This window comes from Neolamprologus brichardi, chromosome 7, assembly GCF_056152115.1.
Source record: "Neolamprologus brichardi isolate AB-2024 chromosome 7, ASM5615211v1, whole genome shotgun sequence".
NCBI classification, from domain to species: domain Eukaryota; kingdom Metazoa; phylum Chordata; class Actinopteri; order Cichliformes; family Cichlidae; genus Neolamprologus; species Neolamprologus brichardi.
Genome location: NC_142110.1, coordinates 3658234 through 3672782, shown reverse-complemented (window position 1 = coordinate 3672782; position 14549 = coordinate 3658234). Strand labels below are relative to the sequence as shown.

Sequence of the window (14549 nt, the reverse complement as noted above, 5' to 3'; positions counted from 1 at the left end):
AGTGACTTTGTGTGTGCAAGTGAATAAAAACTGCATGACTGCTTTACCCGAGTTGTCTAAACACTGCGATATTTGATCTTTTTCGAAATCCAGCTCTTGGTAGTAAACCCAACATGAAACTTTTGAGGTTTTTCTCAGGAACTGCGTTTGCTGCTTTTGGTGGAGCCTCACACACGTCTAAACACTCGACCAGTCCAGCGTGGAAACGCTTCCTTTGTCTTGTGTAAATTCCCCGTTAGACACCATTGTTTGTCTGCTGTGTTTGAGCACTTGTCGCACACACACCTCTTCCTTCTGTTTTTCACGTTGTTTTTCAACCATCATTTCTAATGTTTGTCTACCTGTCCTCTTAATTTTCTTTCTTTCTCTCATTGTTGTTGATAGCAGTATGTAAGGATGTACACAGGGGGCGTTAGCTCATTGACCGAGCAGATAGCCAGTCAGCTTCAGTCTCCCAAGCCCACACAAGTACCTGAAAAGAGGGATTTGGTAAGCACTCGGGTTGTAGAGTAGAAGGCATGTGGCTACACAGATCACTGCAGCGTGTGTTTTTTGCACATCGTGCTCCTTTTACCACATTTTAACTTCCTTCTCTCCCGTAGCTGCAGAGTGTGTTTTCCCAACGAGTCCCTGTAATTTGGACTGCTGCTCGCCTGCACTGATTCATCCCTAATGAATAACTTTTGAATTGCTGTATTTTGGAATCATTAGCTTGTAAATAATATCAGTATCTTTCAAACATTTGTAGTGACCTGATGTGAGCGACTGGCTTAACAACAACTTTCTCCTTGTGCACCAGTTTGAACGTTTCTCTTCATTTATAAATAAAGATTGATTCAGTACTTTTTCCCTTGCAGGGCTCGCTCAGGAAAGAATTCCCCGTCAACATCGGAGGCAGCGACGTTTGTTTCTTCTGCCGAAAACGCGTGTACGTGATGGAAAGGCTGAGTGCCGAGGGGAAGTTCTTCCATCGCAGCTGTTTCAAGTGCGACTACTGCGGCACGACTCTACGGCTGTCCTCTTACGCGTTTGACGTCGAGGACGGTAAGCTTTCCAAATGGTTTCAGCCCCACGTGTGCTTATATTCCATTAACTACAAGGTGAAATAGACTGAAATGATCTTGAGTACGATATAGTGACTAAAGTGTAAAGCTGCAAAGATGATTCTTCGTTTGAAGACATGCAATCTAGAAATGATTTTGACTGCGTGCTCGTTTGCTGCCCTCCTGTGGTGTGATCACGCCATGACCTCAGCCTTTTTTTGAGCCGAGGAACGCAGCAGAGCCATTTCCTGATTCAAAAAATGAAGTTACAGACACATAATTTTTCAAAATTTATTGGTTTTAAATATGTAAAAGACAGCTGTAGGAGATTTTTGCGGTAACCCCCACCTCGGACTCAGTGCAGTCTTATGATTCCATATTTTTCCACGCTGGGAGGTGTCTATTGTGCTCAAGGACAGGCAACAGATTGTTCAGTGACACAGTAGCTTTTTCAGAGTCAGCTGTGGGAACAGAACCTCCTGATTTCTCTGAATGCACTTGAGACAGAAAGGAATTGTTTTTAGATGCAGCCCACAGACTCCGTGAGGTGAAATTTTCCGAATGTATTTATTTGTGCATTTAATGTGTTTGCTTATGCTCTGTGTCTCCTACAGGAAAATTTTACTGCAAGCCCCACTACTGTTACCGCCTGTCTGGGTATGCTCAGAGGAAGAGGCCTGCTCCCTCTGCTGCTCCAGTCACAGCCAAGGTCCATTTTTATTTACTTAAAGAAATCCTGGTGGAAATCAGGATAGGGCTGGAAAAATGATCCGAGAGTGATCTCATATCTCCGATAGCGCGGCTGATGCTAAAATCATTTGTGTCATTCGCAGGAGAATCAGACCCCCCAAATACCTACTACGACCGTGGATGCCCCTGGAAGGGCGATGGCAGCAGCTGCCCCCTCGGCTGACCTCCAACCCTCAGGTACTCGACTTTCCTATCTAGCTGTGGCGGCTGCGCCCTGGCGTCTGGCCGTGGGTGTGGGAGTCCAGCTAGGCACCCTCCGCCGCACTCTCTCCCGGACCTGCCACCAGGTGGCACACAACCCCTTAGATTCTCCCTTCCTGTTTACCTACTGCATCTACCTCTTCTGCTGTTTCACCATCAATGTCCTGCTCAGCCTCCTCTAGCATGACTTTTGTGTCCCTTCTTATTTCCTTCCTTGCTTCCTTTTTCTCTTTGCCGACTACTGCCAGTGGGATGTATCTAGATTTAGTTTGTACTGAGTGACCAAAGCTTGAAAATGGTCCTGTAAATACTGTGAGTCTCTCAGTTGCTGAATTATTTCCTGAAGATGCAGCATTCTTTCTGTTTCTGTTGGCAGGATCTTTATGACTTGTGATTGGCAGATGGATTCAAACAGTGCTCTGGCGCCATAATCTTAGAAGTGAATGGTGCATCTTAAACCTGTTTGTTTCTTGGCTTGGAAATTATAGAGAGCTGCTCAGAAATCCTTCTGGTCAGCTCTCCAGGCAGCACCATTAACCCTTTGCATAGACCTCATTGCTTTTCTGGTTTTTACTGTGAATGTGGAAGTAAAGTTTAGCTTTCTTAGCCCCCCAAAAATATATATCAGTTACCCACTGGTGTGTACATTCAATCTCTATACACTGTTAATGATTGATATAGAGCTGCCTGTTTTTAATGAAGAGCCAAGCTGTACTCTTTGGTGATTGTAACCCCGAGTGGCCTGTGAGTGCTCTTTTTTTAGCTCGACCTCCTCCTGTGTGACGTGTTTGTTTTACTGCCTGCTCTGTGACGTGTTTCTTTCTCTGTAAGTTGTTTTGCACCTATTAGTGTTCCTCTTCCTAAAACTCACTATTACATGTGATAAAGTGCCTGTATCAGTGCTGTTGTGAGCTTTACCTTTCCCCTTCCGATCAGAACATCTTAAAACTGAGAGCTTTACTACTGCTTGCATTGGTGCTTGGGACTGGAGTTTTGTTTTCACCCCCCCTTCCTCTGCCTTCCTGCATTCCTCAGCCTTTAACCCCCCCCCCCCCCCCCCCCCGACAGATTCCTGCCAGAACCACTTGTATTTGCTCGACGTAGTGCGTCTCATCTGCAGTAATTGCTTTGCACACTGTAGCTGAATAAAATCACGGATTAGACTAGAGAGAGCTGAAACCGGTAAGCTTTGCAGAAAATTAATATTTGAAACTTTAATAAGTGTAAGTGTTAATAAGCGTAGGCCTGCCGCAATGTGGCAAGTGTAGTTTATAACTTCAGATGCAAGACTTTATTAAATACTGTAGTCATACTGCAGCCGTGCATACTATAATATATTCTACATTAAAATTAGACGACAAACAGCTGCTAATATATTGGTGGAGGTTTGCAGTCAGTGTAAAGTGCTGTAGAACAAAGCAGGTCTATGCATCCGTCAGATATATATCCACAAATACACATGCATTATATGGTAAGGACGTCCGATGCTGCTGCAAAGTTCAGCAACTGTGGAGTTCTTGGACCACTAAACCAAAATAAACCACAAAAAAACCAAAACAGACCCCCAACTGCTGACAGAAGTCCAACCCTGGACTATATCAGATGAAGTAATTACAGTGTTTAGTGATGTAGGTTATTAAAGTATAAATATGTATCAGTTTAAATTTAAATCTCTCTCTTCTTTGCTGTTTTACGTACTTTTCACTTGTTTTTGAGGAAACATCTATTCATATGAGTCACACATACAAAATAAACACGATTCAGTGTCAAATATCACACGTTTAATGAGATCATGGGACTTTAAGGCATTGGCCTTAAAGCAGTGCTAGTGCTCTTTTTTCAATTAGATTTATCTCCAAGTGACAAGATGACGGCTGCACTTCCACGACAACAACAGCACATAACTCTATTTTAACCCATTTCACTGTCATGAACCTGTGCCAGAGGAAATATTGTCAAAACATACAGTTTTAAGGTTTGCTTCTCAGAATGGGAACAAGGCAAGGCACCAATCTTGTACATTTAAGTATAGAACAATGGCTCTATTTTAAAGTGTGAAACCTATTTGTGTTTGTTGATCTTATTTGCTGTAGGAATATTATCTAATGCAATAAATTCAGTAATAGATCTTAAATCGGTGTCTCCTTGTCAGTTTGTCCTTAATGTACGAGATTACTTTGGTTAAAGTTCTGGCTGCAGATGTGGATGGAAATGCATCATTTTACTAGTTGGATGTGTGATGGAGTTGATGCTGTCGCCGACGTAGCTTCACACACACACTGTCAGAATTTGCATCGGTTTTCACATCAGCGTTCACAAATACATTTGATTTAGTTTGGTTCTTCTTGCATCTGCCTGATCATCACCTGCACGTATGTGCTCTCTCTCCTCTGCTTCCTTACCTTGATCCTGCACCCCACAGTGCTGGAAGTGAACGGCCTGCAGGAACCGAGCCTAGCTAAACGCCTAAAGGGAACTCCAGAACGCATTGAGCTGGAGAACTACCGTCTGTCCCTGCAGAGGGAGGAGGAGCTGGAGGAGGTGCCCGAGGAAACGCTGGCGGAGCACAATCTGAGCAGTGTGCTGGACAAGGCCACAGATGCTGACCTGGGTTCTAGGTAAGATTATAACAACATCCGTTAATTTCTTTTTTATGATATTCAGTTTTAATCCTTAAATGCACACGTGGGGTCAAAAATGACTGAATATGAATATGAATATGATTTATAGTCAGGGCGGCACATAAGTGGTCCGCAGGTGTGCATTCGCTGTCAAAAAAAAAGTATTCCCAGAAATTCAGAGAATACACGCTTCTTTTGTGGTGGAGGAACACCAAAGTAATTGCTTATGGAGCTTCCTTCTTCGACATCTTTAAGAGTTCTGAACAAATGTCTGTCCTCCTCCAGAACATCTAATGTACGCAAACGAGCGTTGCAACTTCTTATCTGGTGCGCGTTTATTTTGACAGCAAATGCGCACCTGCGGACCATTTATGTGCAGCCCTGTTTATAGTTTCCTGTGCATTTCAAACATTGTCCTTTCTGATTTTTTTTTTAATATTTAAAGTAACATGGCTGCTATGAGGCCAGCTAGGATCCCTGTGGATCTTGCCTTACAAATGATCCAGGACGGATGGGATGAAGAGCCCATCGGAGGCACTGACTCAGAATCGGACATCTCAGATATAGAGTACCCAGACTATTGTCTGGGTATGGATGCAGAAATTCATGCTCAGTGATTGTGTTACAGTGGATGAACAACTTGTGCCTTTCAGAAGGAAGGCCCAGCTTCTGCAGTATATGCAGAGCAAGCATACAAAAGTGATACAAAAACTGCAATTTCTTAAAATTAATGAAAAAAATAAATAAAAATGCAAAGGGCCTCATGTCACAAACATGTTTTATGAGGAATAACTCAAATATGAAAATATTACAACTCTTCGTTTTAAAGATTTTGAAGAATAACAACCGAGTTTATAGCAAAATGCATTGTTTCTATTTGGGGTCATTTTTGACCCCACTCGTGGAAGAGTGTAGATACTGGTAGGTTGTGCATTCAAGGGTTAAACAAGTTTCAACTCTTTGGACGTCCTTAAAATAGTCGCGTCATGCAAGCAGCTCTGGCTATGCGCACAGAAGCTCCACCCACTCTTTAATTAAACCTTTTGTTTGTGACAGTTAGCCAATCATGATGAAGTGGGATAGAAAGGAAGTGGGAGGAAGCTAAAAACATCTTAGTTGGGATTAACTGTGGGGGTTCACCAACGAGCAGTTTGTCTATTTTGAATCACAGAAAACTTCTTTGCTTGAGTCCAGAATCCCTCAGGCTGCTGTGAACGTCTCCGTACTTGTACTGTCCTCAAACACTTGCTTCCTTTCATGTTCCCTAACACTTTGCTGACGCCTTTCCTCTACTTTCTGCAGTAGCTCAGAGTCAGACATGGAAGAGGAGGACGAGCAGGAGGATCAAGAAGAGGTGGAGGAGCAGCTTCCCAGCCCGTCAGACCTCGGCGGCGTTCCGTGGAAGGAGGCGGTAGAGCTCCACGCCAAGCTGAGGGGCGATAACTGCGAGGAGGGAGAGGGTGACGCTTTGGCTGACACGGGCAGCAGAGACGGGGAAGTAGATGAAGAGGACGAGGAGGAGGACGAGGAGGATGAAAATGAGGCCGAAGAAGATGAGGAGTCGAGCGAAGGTAAATTAGTTTTGCATCGTTATTCCCGGGATAGTGGAAATTAATGGTTTCTTTATGCTAATGTGTTTACACCCGATCCAGACTTCAGCGGCCTTGACCTCAGAGCTCCGTGTTGTTTACTGTTTCATGTTATCGTCACCGAGTCTTCCTCGTGTCTCTTTTCTGCTCGTCTGCCATGTCCACATACGATGCACGCGTATGTCTCTGTCTCTGTGTCATTTTATTTTTGATTTATTTTTGGGGGGCCTTTGTCTCCCCCTGCTGACAGAGGGGGATTACTGGCCCTGGGATAGAGAGCTCCAGTCAGGCCTTTGGCTGGAGAAGTACCTTACAGACGAAGAGGATGTTGGTACATTTAAAGGTAGCAACGGAAGTGCCTGCGGATGTGTTTGCAGTTACTTTTAATAATTCTGCCTTGTTTGGGTTTCATTTTTAATCATTTCTACAAGAAGTGTGCCTTTGGCTTCTTTATGGTTTGGTTTGTTGTGTTTTTATGTGAGTTTTGTGTTCATCAGTGTTCCCTTTTCATCGTCAGTCCCGTTCCATCTAACCTTCTGTCTCAAACCTCTGGAGTGGCATTAAAATACTAATCTGATGAATCAGATGTGATTATCTCCCCCACGGCGCTGCAGTTATGTTTTACAGCTGTGTGACGGAACTGTTATATTTAACAAATGTGTTATTATTTTGTTTTCCAAGCTTTGTACCCTTGAAGCTTACTTTTATGGTTTTTGCAGTGTATTGCATGCAGCCTCCCTTCATTTCTCTTGGATGATTTTTTCCCGTTGTCACTGTATAACTGTCTCTCTGCCTTTTCTCTTCCATTTTCCTCCCTGTTCCTCTTCCTTTCTTCCACAACTACCCTCATCTCTCTTTATCTTCCTCTCCTAACTCGCACAACTTTACGCTACGCAAAAAATACAAAATCGCAACACTTACATTTAGCGAGGAATCTCCACATCCGACAAGTCCTGCAGCCTGTGGATCCCAGCGCCATTCCAGGTTTGAGAGCACATCTGGAGTCTGAGGGAGACAAGGATGATGGCCAGCTGGCCTCAGCCTCCCAACTCTCCCAGCCCTCTGAGCTCACGCAGCCCTCCTCTGCAGGTAACCCACCCGGGGGCCTATACGCCTGGGAAGGCCGTGGGTCTCGCCATGTTCAGGATCAGGCTGTCTCATTTTGCAAGTGTGGCTGCTGCTGCTGTCCTGTTTGTCTGTGTCTGCCACAGGTGGACCCCCAGCTTGTTGTTTTGAATTACCTCTGATTTGTACATTTGTGTAACATTGCTTTATTTCTCGGAATGTCTAATTTTGTGTCATTCAGAGTCGCTGTTGTTCCTCTGGGGCGAATATAACGCTCTCCAAACGCATCCCAGTGCGCCATTTAACCCTCTCCTCAGTTCCTTTGATTTGATTCTCTTTTGTTCTTTTGTGTTCTCCCATGTTATTTCTCATGTGTCTAATTGCTTTACTGTTATTTCCCCGCCATCTATCCCTCGTCGTTCTGTATCTTCTGGTTTGAGTGTAGCCCCTGCCCACACGTCCGCCCGACACGAGGCAGTGAGAGTCTGGTTGGAGTCCCTGTCTGGAGGTAGCACAGACTCTAAAGGGATCCCGACATCCCGTCTTAGACTCCTATTCTGTCTGTCAGCTGGGCTGGCCTCTTTTCATGGAGCATGCACAAACACATGCAGAGACCAGTAAACTCACAAGCATGCCTGCTGTAAGGCTGTCGCTCAAGTGTTTTTCTCTCCTGGGTTCAGATCAGCACTTGTGTTTCACCTTTTGTAACCAAACCTCACATTCTACTCTTCTAATTTCCAAAATATGTATTTTCCTTTGCACTCGCTCTGTATGTTGTGCTGTAAAGTAATATATTCCGGGGAGTGAGTTATCAAGCTTTGAAACCACAAGGCACCACAGCTTTGGGAGCTCGCCTCTTAATGGCACTTGTACTTGCATTAAGTTCACAGAATGTGGGTGTTGAAGTACATTATCAGCTGATTAAGAGCTTGAATGAATTGAATGAGAGTCCTGCACCTCTGTTTGAAGTCCTCGTGTAAGCCTTGAGTTCAGGGTTAAAGGCCCAGCAAAGACCTGCAGCAGAGATCAGACCAATTACAAAGCTCTTTTAGTAGTTTATGTGCCCGTGCACTCGGAAGATCGCTCACCTAGTAGTTAAAGCTGATATATAAACTGCATGGATAAACTGCCCCCTCCCAGTTCTGCTCGCTAACCACAGTTTAACCAGTAACATTCTGGTTGTGCTTCTGCTTGGATCAAATATTTTCAGCTTACTAATTTAAAGTTGCTGCATGTAGCTGCAGCCTAGCTGCTCCTTTGTTCATATTAGAAGACTTAGACTGTTTGATTTGTATGCAAAAGATTTTTTTTTTTTTGCCCAAACTCTTTCCTAATGCTGTCTGAAGAAAAATAGATTTTGATTTTTAAAACCTACTCACCTTTTTTCCGACCTTTAATTTTTGTATTCGGCTTTTCCAAATTGATAGCTTTCCACCTCACTGTCAGGATTTCTGAGAAGATTCATTCAAGCTACTTTTAAACAGGACAAAGTTCTCACAGTTATTGTCTAAAGACACGATAATAATATTCCAACGACTAATTTATTTCCCTTTTTGTCATGTCAGAGCCCTGCGAAGATGAAGCACTCGAAGCAGAAGCAGACAGTGCAGATATGGAGCCCGGCACAGAGATGGATCAGGGTAAACAGTCAAAACATTACAAATAGTAATGAATCCATCAAGTGTCTAACATGTGGAAAATAGCATTTTTGTTTACAAAGAACTCTCTTCATCAAAATGAAACGACTCAGATAATCAAAGCTGTGTAATAATGAAATATTTGATGATGTGATGTTTAAATTCCAGACGACATCCCGTCGGATGCGGAAGCCGAGGCTCGTTTGCACCAGTCGGAGCACGATGAAGCGCTTCCCGAGGAAGACAGGAAATCGGAAAGCTTGGCAACAGCTTCCAGTATCGGTACACGTCACAAAACGTTTCTCCACACGATCACGCAGATATGTTTTCCACAAATCAAAGGCAACGAGCCTTTTCTTCTCCCTTTTGTGAATTCAGAACCATCCAGCATCAGCCTGCTGCAGAAGGACGATATCGTTCTTTTTCCGCTTAAACCGTCCCCAGAACCTGAAACCCAGGTGAGATGATGCTTCAGAAGTTCAAAGCGATTAATGGCTTTTACCTGAATCCTAAACTCCTCTGTTGTTTGTTTTGTTTCGTAGATAAGTCCAGTAAAATCTCCTGGTCTCCGCTTTTTTCCTGATCCTTTCATACCTGAGGAAACAAAGCCAGAAAAGACGACTCCATCTCCAACTTCCAGGATCCCACTGTGCCCTTCACCTGCTCCTGTCCAGCAGTTGTCTCCTGTTCCCTCACCTACTAATGCTGCTGCTTCTACACCAGTTAAAACCCCAACGTCTGCTTCATCTCCTCCTCTTTCACCCACCAAACCACCTGCTGCCTCTCCACTACAGCCACCCAGTCAGTCACCTCTCAAGTCACCAGTGACCTCACCAATTTGCTCGCAGCCTACACCCCTGCCCGAAACTGAAGGACCTAAATCTCCCGTCTTTCCTCACCGCTCCATTTGCCCTCTCACAGGAAACCCCCTCTCCCCGATCTGTGCCCAGCCGTTGCCCTGCCATGAACCCTCGTCGCCCCTCACCTCCGATTCTCCCGTCAGAACTCAGCCCGTCCCTGCAGTCACTTCAACGCCCTTGGCTAAAACCAACACGGCCACGCCAGAGCCTTCAAATTCCTCAACAGAAGAGACGCCGTCTAAAAAGACGGATATCATTGAGGAGTTCTGGTTGAAGAGCGCTGAGATAAGAAAGAGCCTCGGTCTGTCTCCTTTGGACCGCAGCAGTAAAATCTTAGAAAGGAGTGTTGTTAAGACTCCAACTCAGGACTCCAACTTCGCTAAGACACAAACGCCAGACGTGTCCGGGGAACAGAAGCCTGCCTTCACTGGCCGGGCTGTCATTCGCAGACTCAATATCACTCTCGAGGGTCAGGTCATCACTCCTATCGCTCCTGTTGAGCCCAAGAGCGATGGCTCTGATAAAAGAGACATCAGCAGCAGCTCAGGCTTGGGCTTGAATGGAAGTGTGGCCACGAGCCAGACGGTAAACAGTGACAGCTATAACACGTCTGACTCGGCTATGCTGACGCCACCTTCCAGTCCGCCACCACCCGTGCCTGCTAATCAGTCTCCAGCCGTGCTCAGGCAGCAGAGACACCAGGTGTCCTGGACCAACGGAACAGAAAAACCTCCTGAGCATGCCAAAGAGCCAGCAAAAGCCACTACCCCTGTTCCTGCACCCAGGACCCAGCTGAGCCCCGTATCTGTGCCCAAACCAGCACCCAGGAAGGTCTCCTCACCTCAGGCAGCTCCAGAAACACCCCCGGTGGTCGTGATGAGGGAGAAGAAGAGGGAGAAGCCACGGCCGCAGGAGACGAGGAAGTCGTTTGTGGAGACGGTGGAGGAGATTCCTTTTGCTGACGATGTGGAGGAGAGCTACGACGACCGGACACCAGACGCAAGCATGAACAGGTATTACACTCCGCCCACGAGCAAGCCAAGCAGGGAAAAACCTCCCCTTCATTTGGCGCTAGCAATGGAAAACGGTAAACCTAATATCCCAGTCAACCCAGTCTCTAAGACCCAGAGGGCAACTCAGTTCTCTCCAGAAGCCAGGGAGATTGCAGAGGAGAGGATAAGGGCCAGAGAAAAATCTGTCAAGAGCCCGGCTCTAAAAGAAGCTATGGCCAAACAGTTGAGCAAAATGAAAGAGTCCGATGGGGAAAAGGGCGCCTCACCTAAAGTGGCCTGGAATGTAACACCAGACGCTGTTGGAAAAAGTAAAAAGTCATCTCCAAAGACATCAGCTGTGAAAGCTTTAGAGTCAAAGAAGTCCGAGGCCCTGTCGGAGCGTTTCTTTAGCAGCAACAAGAGCCTGGACAGCTCGGTGGCTTCGTCAGACGGCTCCTCTACAAGTAAAAGTAAGAAACGAAGCTCCCTCTTCTCACCGCGGAAAAACAAGAAGGAGAAAAAAGCCAAGAACGACAGCAGCAGGCTCTCGGGCGCAGACGAGACGCCTCCGAAACACAAGTCTCTGTGGAAGGCTGTCTTCTCAGGGTACAAGAAGGACAAGAAGAAGAAGGACGATAAGTCGTGCCCGAGTACACCGTCGTCCAGCTCCACTACTCAGGACTCTGGGAAGAGAAGGACGTCACCTCCTGGAAGATCTTCGGGTAAGACTATTCTTCCGAAGCTCATTTCATGTTATGAAATTATTGATTGCTGATTGTTGTCTTTGCTTGTCGTTTGAAGTAGACGTGAAAACGCGGAGAAACCTGAGTTTCTCCGAAGATTCCGACCTGTCCTGTGACGACGTTCTGGAGAGATCCTCCCAGAAGTCCAAAGCAGATGTGAGCAAATACAGATGTCACATGGTTGTCTTTAGGGATTCGTGCATGCACAGGCTTGCAACGCCAACCGGAGTTGACTGGGGTCCTTACAACCGCCTTTTTGGACCTTTTAATTTTACTCGTGCAGGTTCATCCGATTAGATGAAAACACAACTTAAAATCAAACTGTTGTGAATGAAACTCGTGCAGTCTGGCTTTGCAAGGCTATACATATCATCCCGACATCCGCTGTACCCGTTTCTGTTTTGCTTCCTCTCGAAAATCTTTTTCTTTATATAATCTCTTCCACTCCTAGAGGCATGTGGACATCTTTGACCTAGTGTCAGGCATGCAGAAGGAGGCAATAAAGGAAGAGAAACTGGAAAAGGAGAGAAGGAGGGAGTTGAAGGAGAAAAGGGGGGTGAAAGAGAGGCATAAAAAAAGGGGACAGGAGAAGGAGGTTAAGCGAGAAATGGAGAAAGACGACGAGGAGGTATTGTGCAGCAGGGGTTACATAATTTTGAATTTCAGAAAGTGTCATCTTTCTGAATCGTGCCATTTAGCATCACCAATCTTTTAGTTAAAGTTCATATAAGGTGCCGGTGGCTTTGCAAGCAAACCCCAGATAAATATTTGATATAATTTCATCTCTTTTTAATGAGTTATTGGAATAAAAGAACGTGTATATACATTTTTTTGACCTTGGGAGGTCTCAGAACAAATTATGATAAAAATATTTTCAAGGTCTGGGCAAGTGAATTCTTTAAAAGATAATAATTCAATATCCTGGACGCATAAATCGCGTTGGAACTATGCACATATTTGGGACAAATCCTTAAATTTTAGAGCATGAGCTCTTTTATTGGAATCTATTTGCACTCATTGCATTCATGGCTGAAATTCAGCATTATATTTGCCACTGCTGCTGAGTCTGTGTGTGTTTCTGGTGGTTTTAAATAGATAGAATCGTGGTCAGGGCCAGAGGCATGAAGCTCAGATGTGCTCCTGTTCTCTTTTGTTTGTGTATGTTCTGGAAACGTGTACATAAATCAGCCACAACATTAAAGCCTGTGGACACCCGCGTCGATTTTCCCCCACTCGGGGCTTGGGCACAGAACCTCTGGGTGTGTCCTGTTGTGTCGCCCACCGTGATATTGGCAATGAATCCTTTTGGTTCTGTGGATCTGCTCTGGAGCGCTTTCATTGCTCTGATTGGTTTGCAGCAATGTTTAGTTCAGAGGTTGCAAACTCCAGTCCTCGAGGGCCGGTGTCCTGAAACTTTTCCACGTGTCCCTGTTGCAGCACATCTGAATAAAATTAGCAAGAGTATAGAAGTTGACTGCATGCTGAGGTGGCAACCCCTCACCCTACTCAAGTAAATTTAAGTTTTTGGAAAAATGTACTTCTAAAAGAGCTTGCAGTCAAGCTCTATAGAGTCTTGCTAATGACCTACGAAATGTATGCAGGTGTGTTGCAACCAGGACACATGGAAAAGTTTCAGGACACCAGACCTCAGGGCCGGTGTCCTGCAGGTTTTAGATGTATCCTTGATCCAACACAGCTGATTTAAATGGCTAAATGACCTCCTCAATGGCTGTATCCCAATTCAGGGTCTGCAGCCTTAAAGGCCGCATTTTAAGGCCGATTACGTCACAGCGACGCGACGAAGGCTGTCTCAATTCGAAGGCTGCTCAAAATGCGGCCCTCAAATGCGTCCTTCATTTCCCTGAATTTTAAGGACGTGGCGGTGTAGACTTCGTGGCCCAACATATCCCAGAATGCATAGCGCGGCGGTGGGTGTGGATAATTTTGCCGGAAAAAACGGCAGATGAGGGGCAGCCGAAGAGTAAACTTTAAGTACTGAATATTATGTCACTTATTTATGTGCAAATGTTTAATAACGAAGAACATTAAAACATTACTGTTGGCCACATGTCGGCAAAGTCATGTGACATCAGTGACGTTTGTACTAACTTGGTTTTAAAGCCTTTAAAATATACGCCGTTCAATAGCTGAGCTTAATCAGAGAATGATCAAAGCTCATGTAGAAACAAACAAACAAATGAACAAAAGATTTTCTCCTTCATTTCTGTCAAACAAAGCTGTACGAAACGTTTCCAGCTGTTAGTATCATGGTTGCTAGGCAACCTGGGCAGCGCGACGGAGGCTAGACTGTCCCATTTCACAAGCCTTGCACTTCCGGCCTTAGCGGTCTTTAAGTACGCGGCCCTCGAGGATCGTTGAGGCTGCGTACTTTAAGGCTGCAGACCCTGAATTGGGACACAGCCAACATGTGTTGATGTTCTCCAAAGGCTGGTAATGAACTAATCATTTGATTCAGGTGTGTTGACCCAGGGTGAGATCTAAAACCTGCAGGACGTTGCTTTGTATCATGGCGTCTATGCTGCGGTGCTAACCGCTTCACCCGTCTGTGGTTTTGATGTTGTGGCTCGTTGTCGTATGATGAATGTCGTTTTCTTCTTTGTAATGATTATTGATCTGAATTACTCACTTCAGACTTCACACGGCTACAGTAACAGGAGTTTTAAGTTGTATCATGCCTCTCAGCCATGTGTGATTCAGTGAGAGCCCCTGGGAAATCTATAGAGTAGTCTCTTTTTTTGTTGTTGTCCCCATCCCTTTCAGATCTGTGAATACTAGACAAGACACAAGCGTCATAGTTGTAGTATTGGACACAACATCTCATCATAAAACATTTTACACTTGAGTTTCTTGGTTAGTGTCACAATTTTGTAGTTAATGTAGATGTTTAACTATTTCATTCCACTTTGTCTTTTTTTGTGATATTAACGTTGCCTGTTTCGATTGTACCAACCAGACTGTGACTCACTGTTCTGTTTATTTAATTTTTGTTTATTTAACATAATCATTAACCCGTTTAATCATATCATC

The 14549-nt window shown here is 44.9% G+C and overlaps 1 protein-coding gene across 11 annotated transcripts in view; it reads left to right on the top strand.

Moving 5' to 3' along the window:
• The window catches only part of mical3a (microtubule associated monooxygenase, calponin and LIM domain containing 3a), a 93532-nt gene that overhangs the window by 60972 nt on the left and 18011 nt on the right, over positions 1–14549 (top strand). For 5 of the 11 annotated variants that reach the window (XM_087842849.1, XM_087842847.1, XM_087842848.1 and 2 more), the window contains exons 26-39: positions 385–489; positions 858–1044; positions 1658–1752; positions 1877–1970; positions 4417–4612; positions 5918–6186; positions 6455–6547; positions 7132–7293; positions 7715–7777; positions 8835–8909; positions 9075–9188; positions 9285–9364; positions 9449–11480; positions 11560–11657. In XM_087842849.1, the coding sequence (XP_087698975.1) occupies positions 385–489; positions 858–1044; positions 1658–1752; positions 1877–1970; positions 4417–4612; positions 5918–6186; positions 6455–6547; positions 7132–7293; positions 7715–7777; positions 8835–8909; positions 9075–9188; positions 9285–9364; positions 9449–11480; positions 11560–11657 (3663 nt within the window). Of the gene's footprint in view, positions 1–384; positions 490–857; positions 1045–1657; positions 1753–1876; positions 1971–4416; positions 4613–5917; positions 6187–6454; positions 6548–7131; positions 7294–7714; positions 7778–8834; positions 8910–9074; positions 9189–9284; positions 9365–9448; positions 11481–11559; positions 11658–11952; positions 12785–14549 lie in introns of those variants that run through there. The other 6 variants (XM_087842856.1, XM_087842854.1, XM_087842855.1 and 3 more) reach the window with 6 other exon arrangements.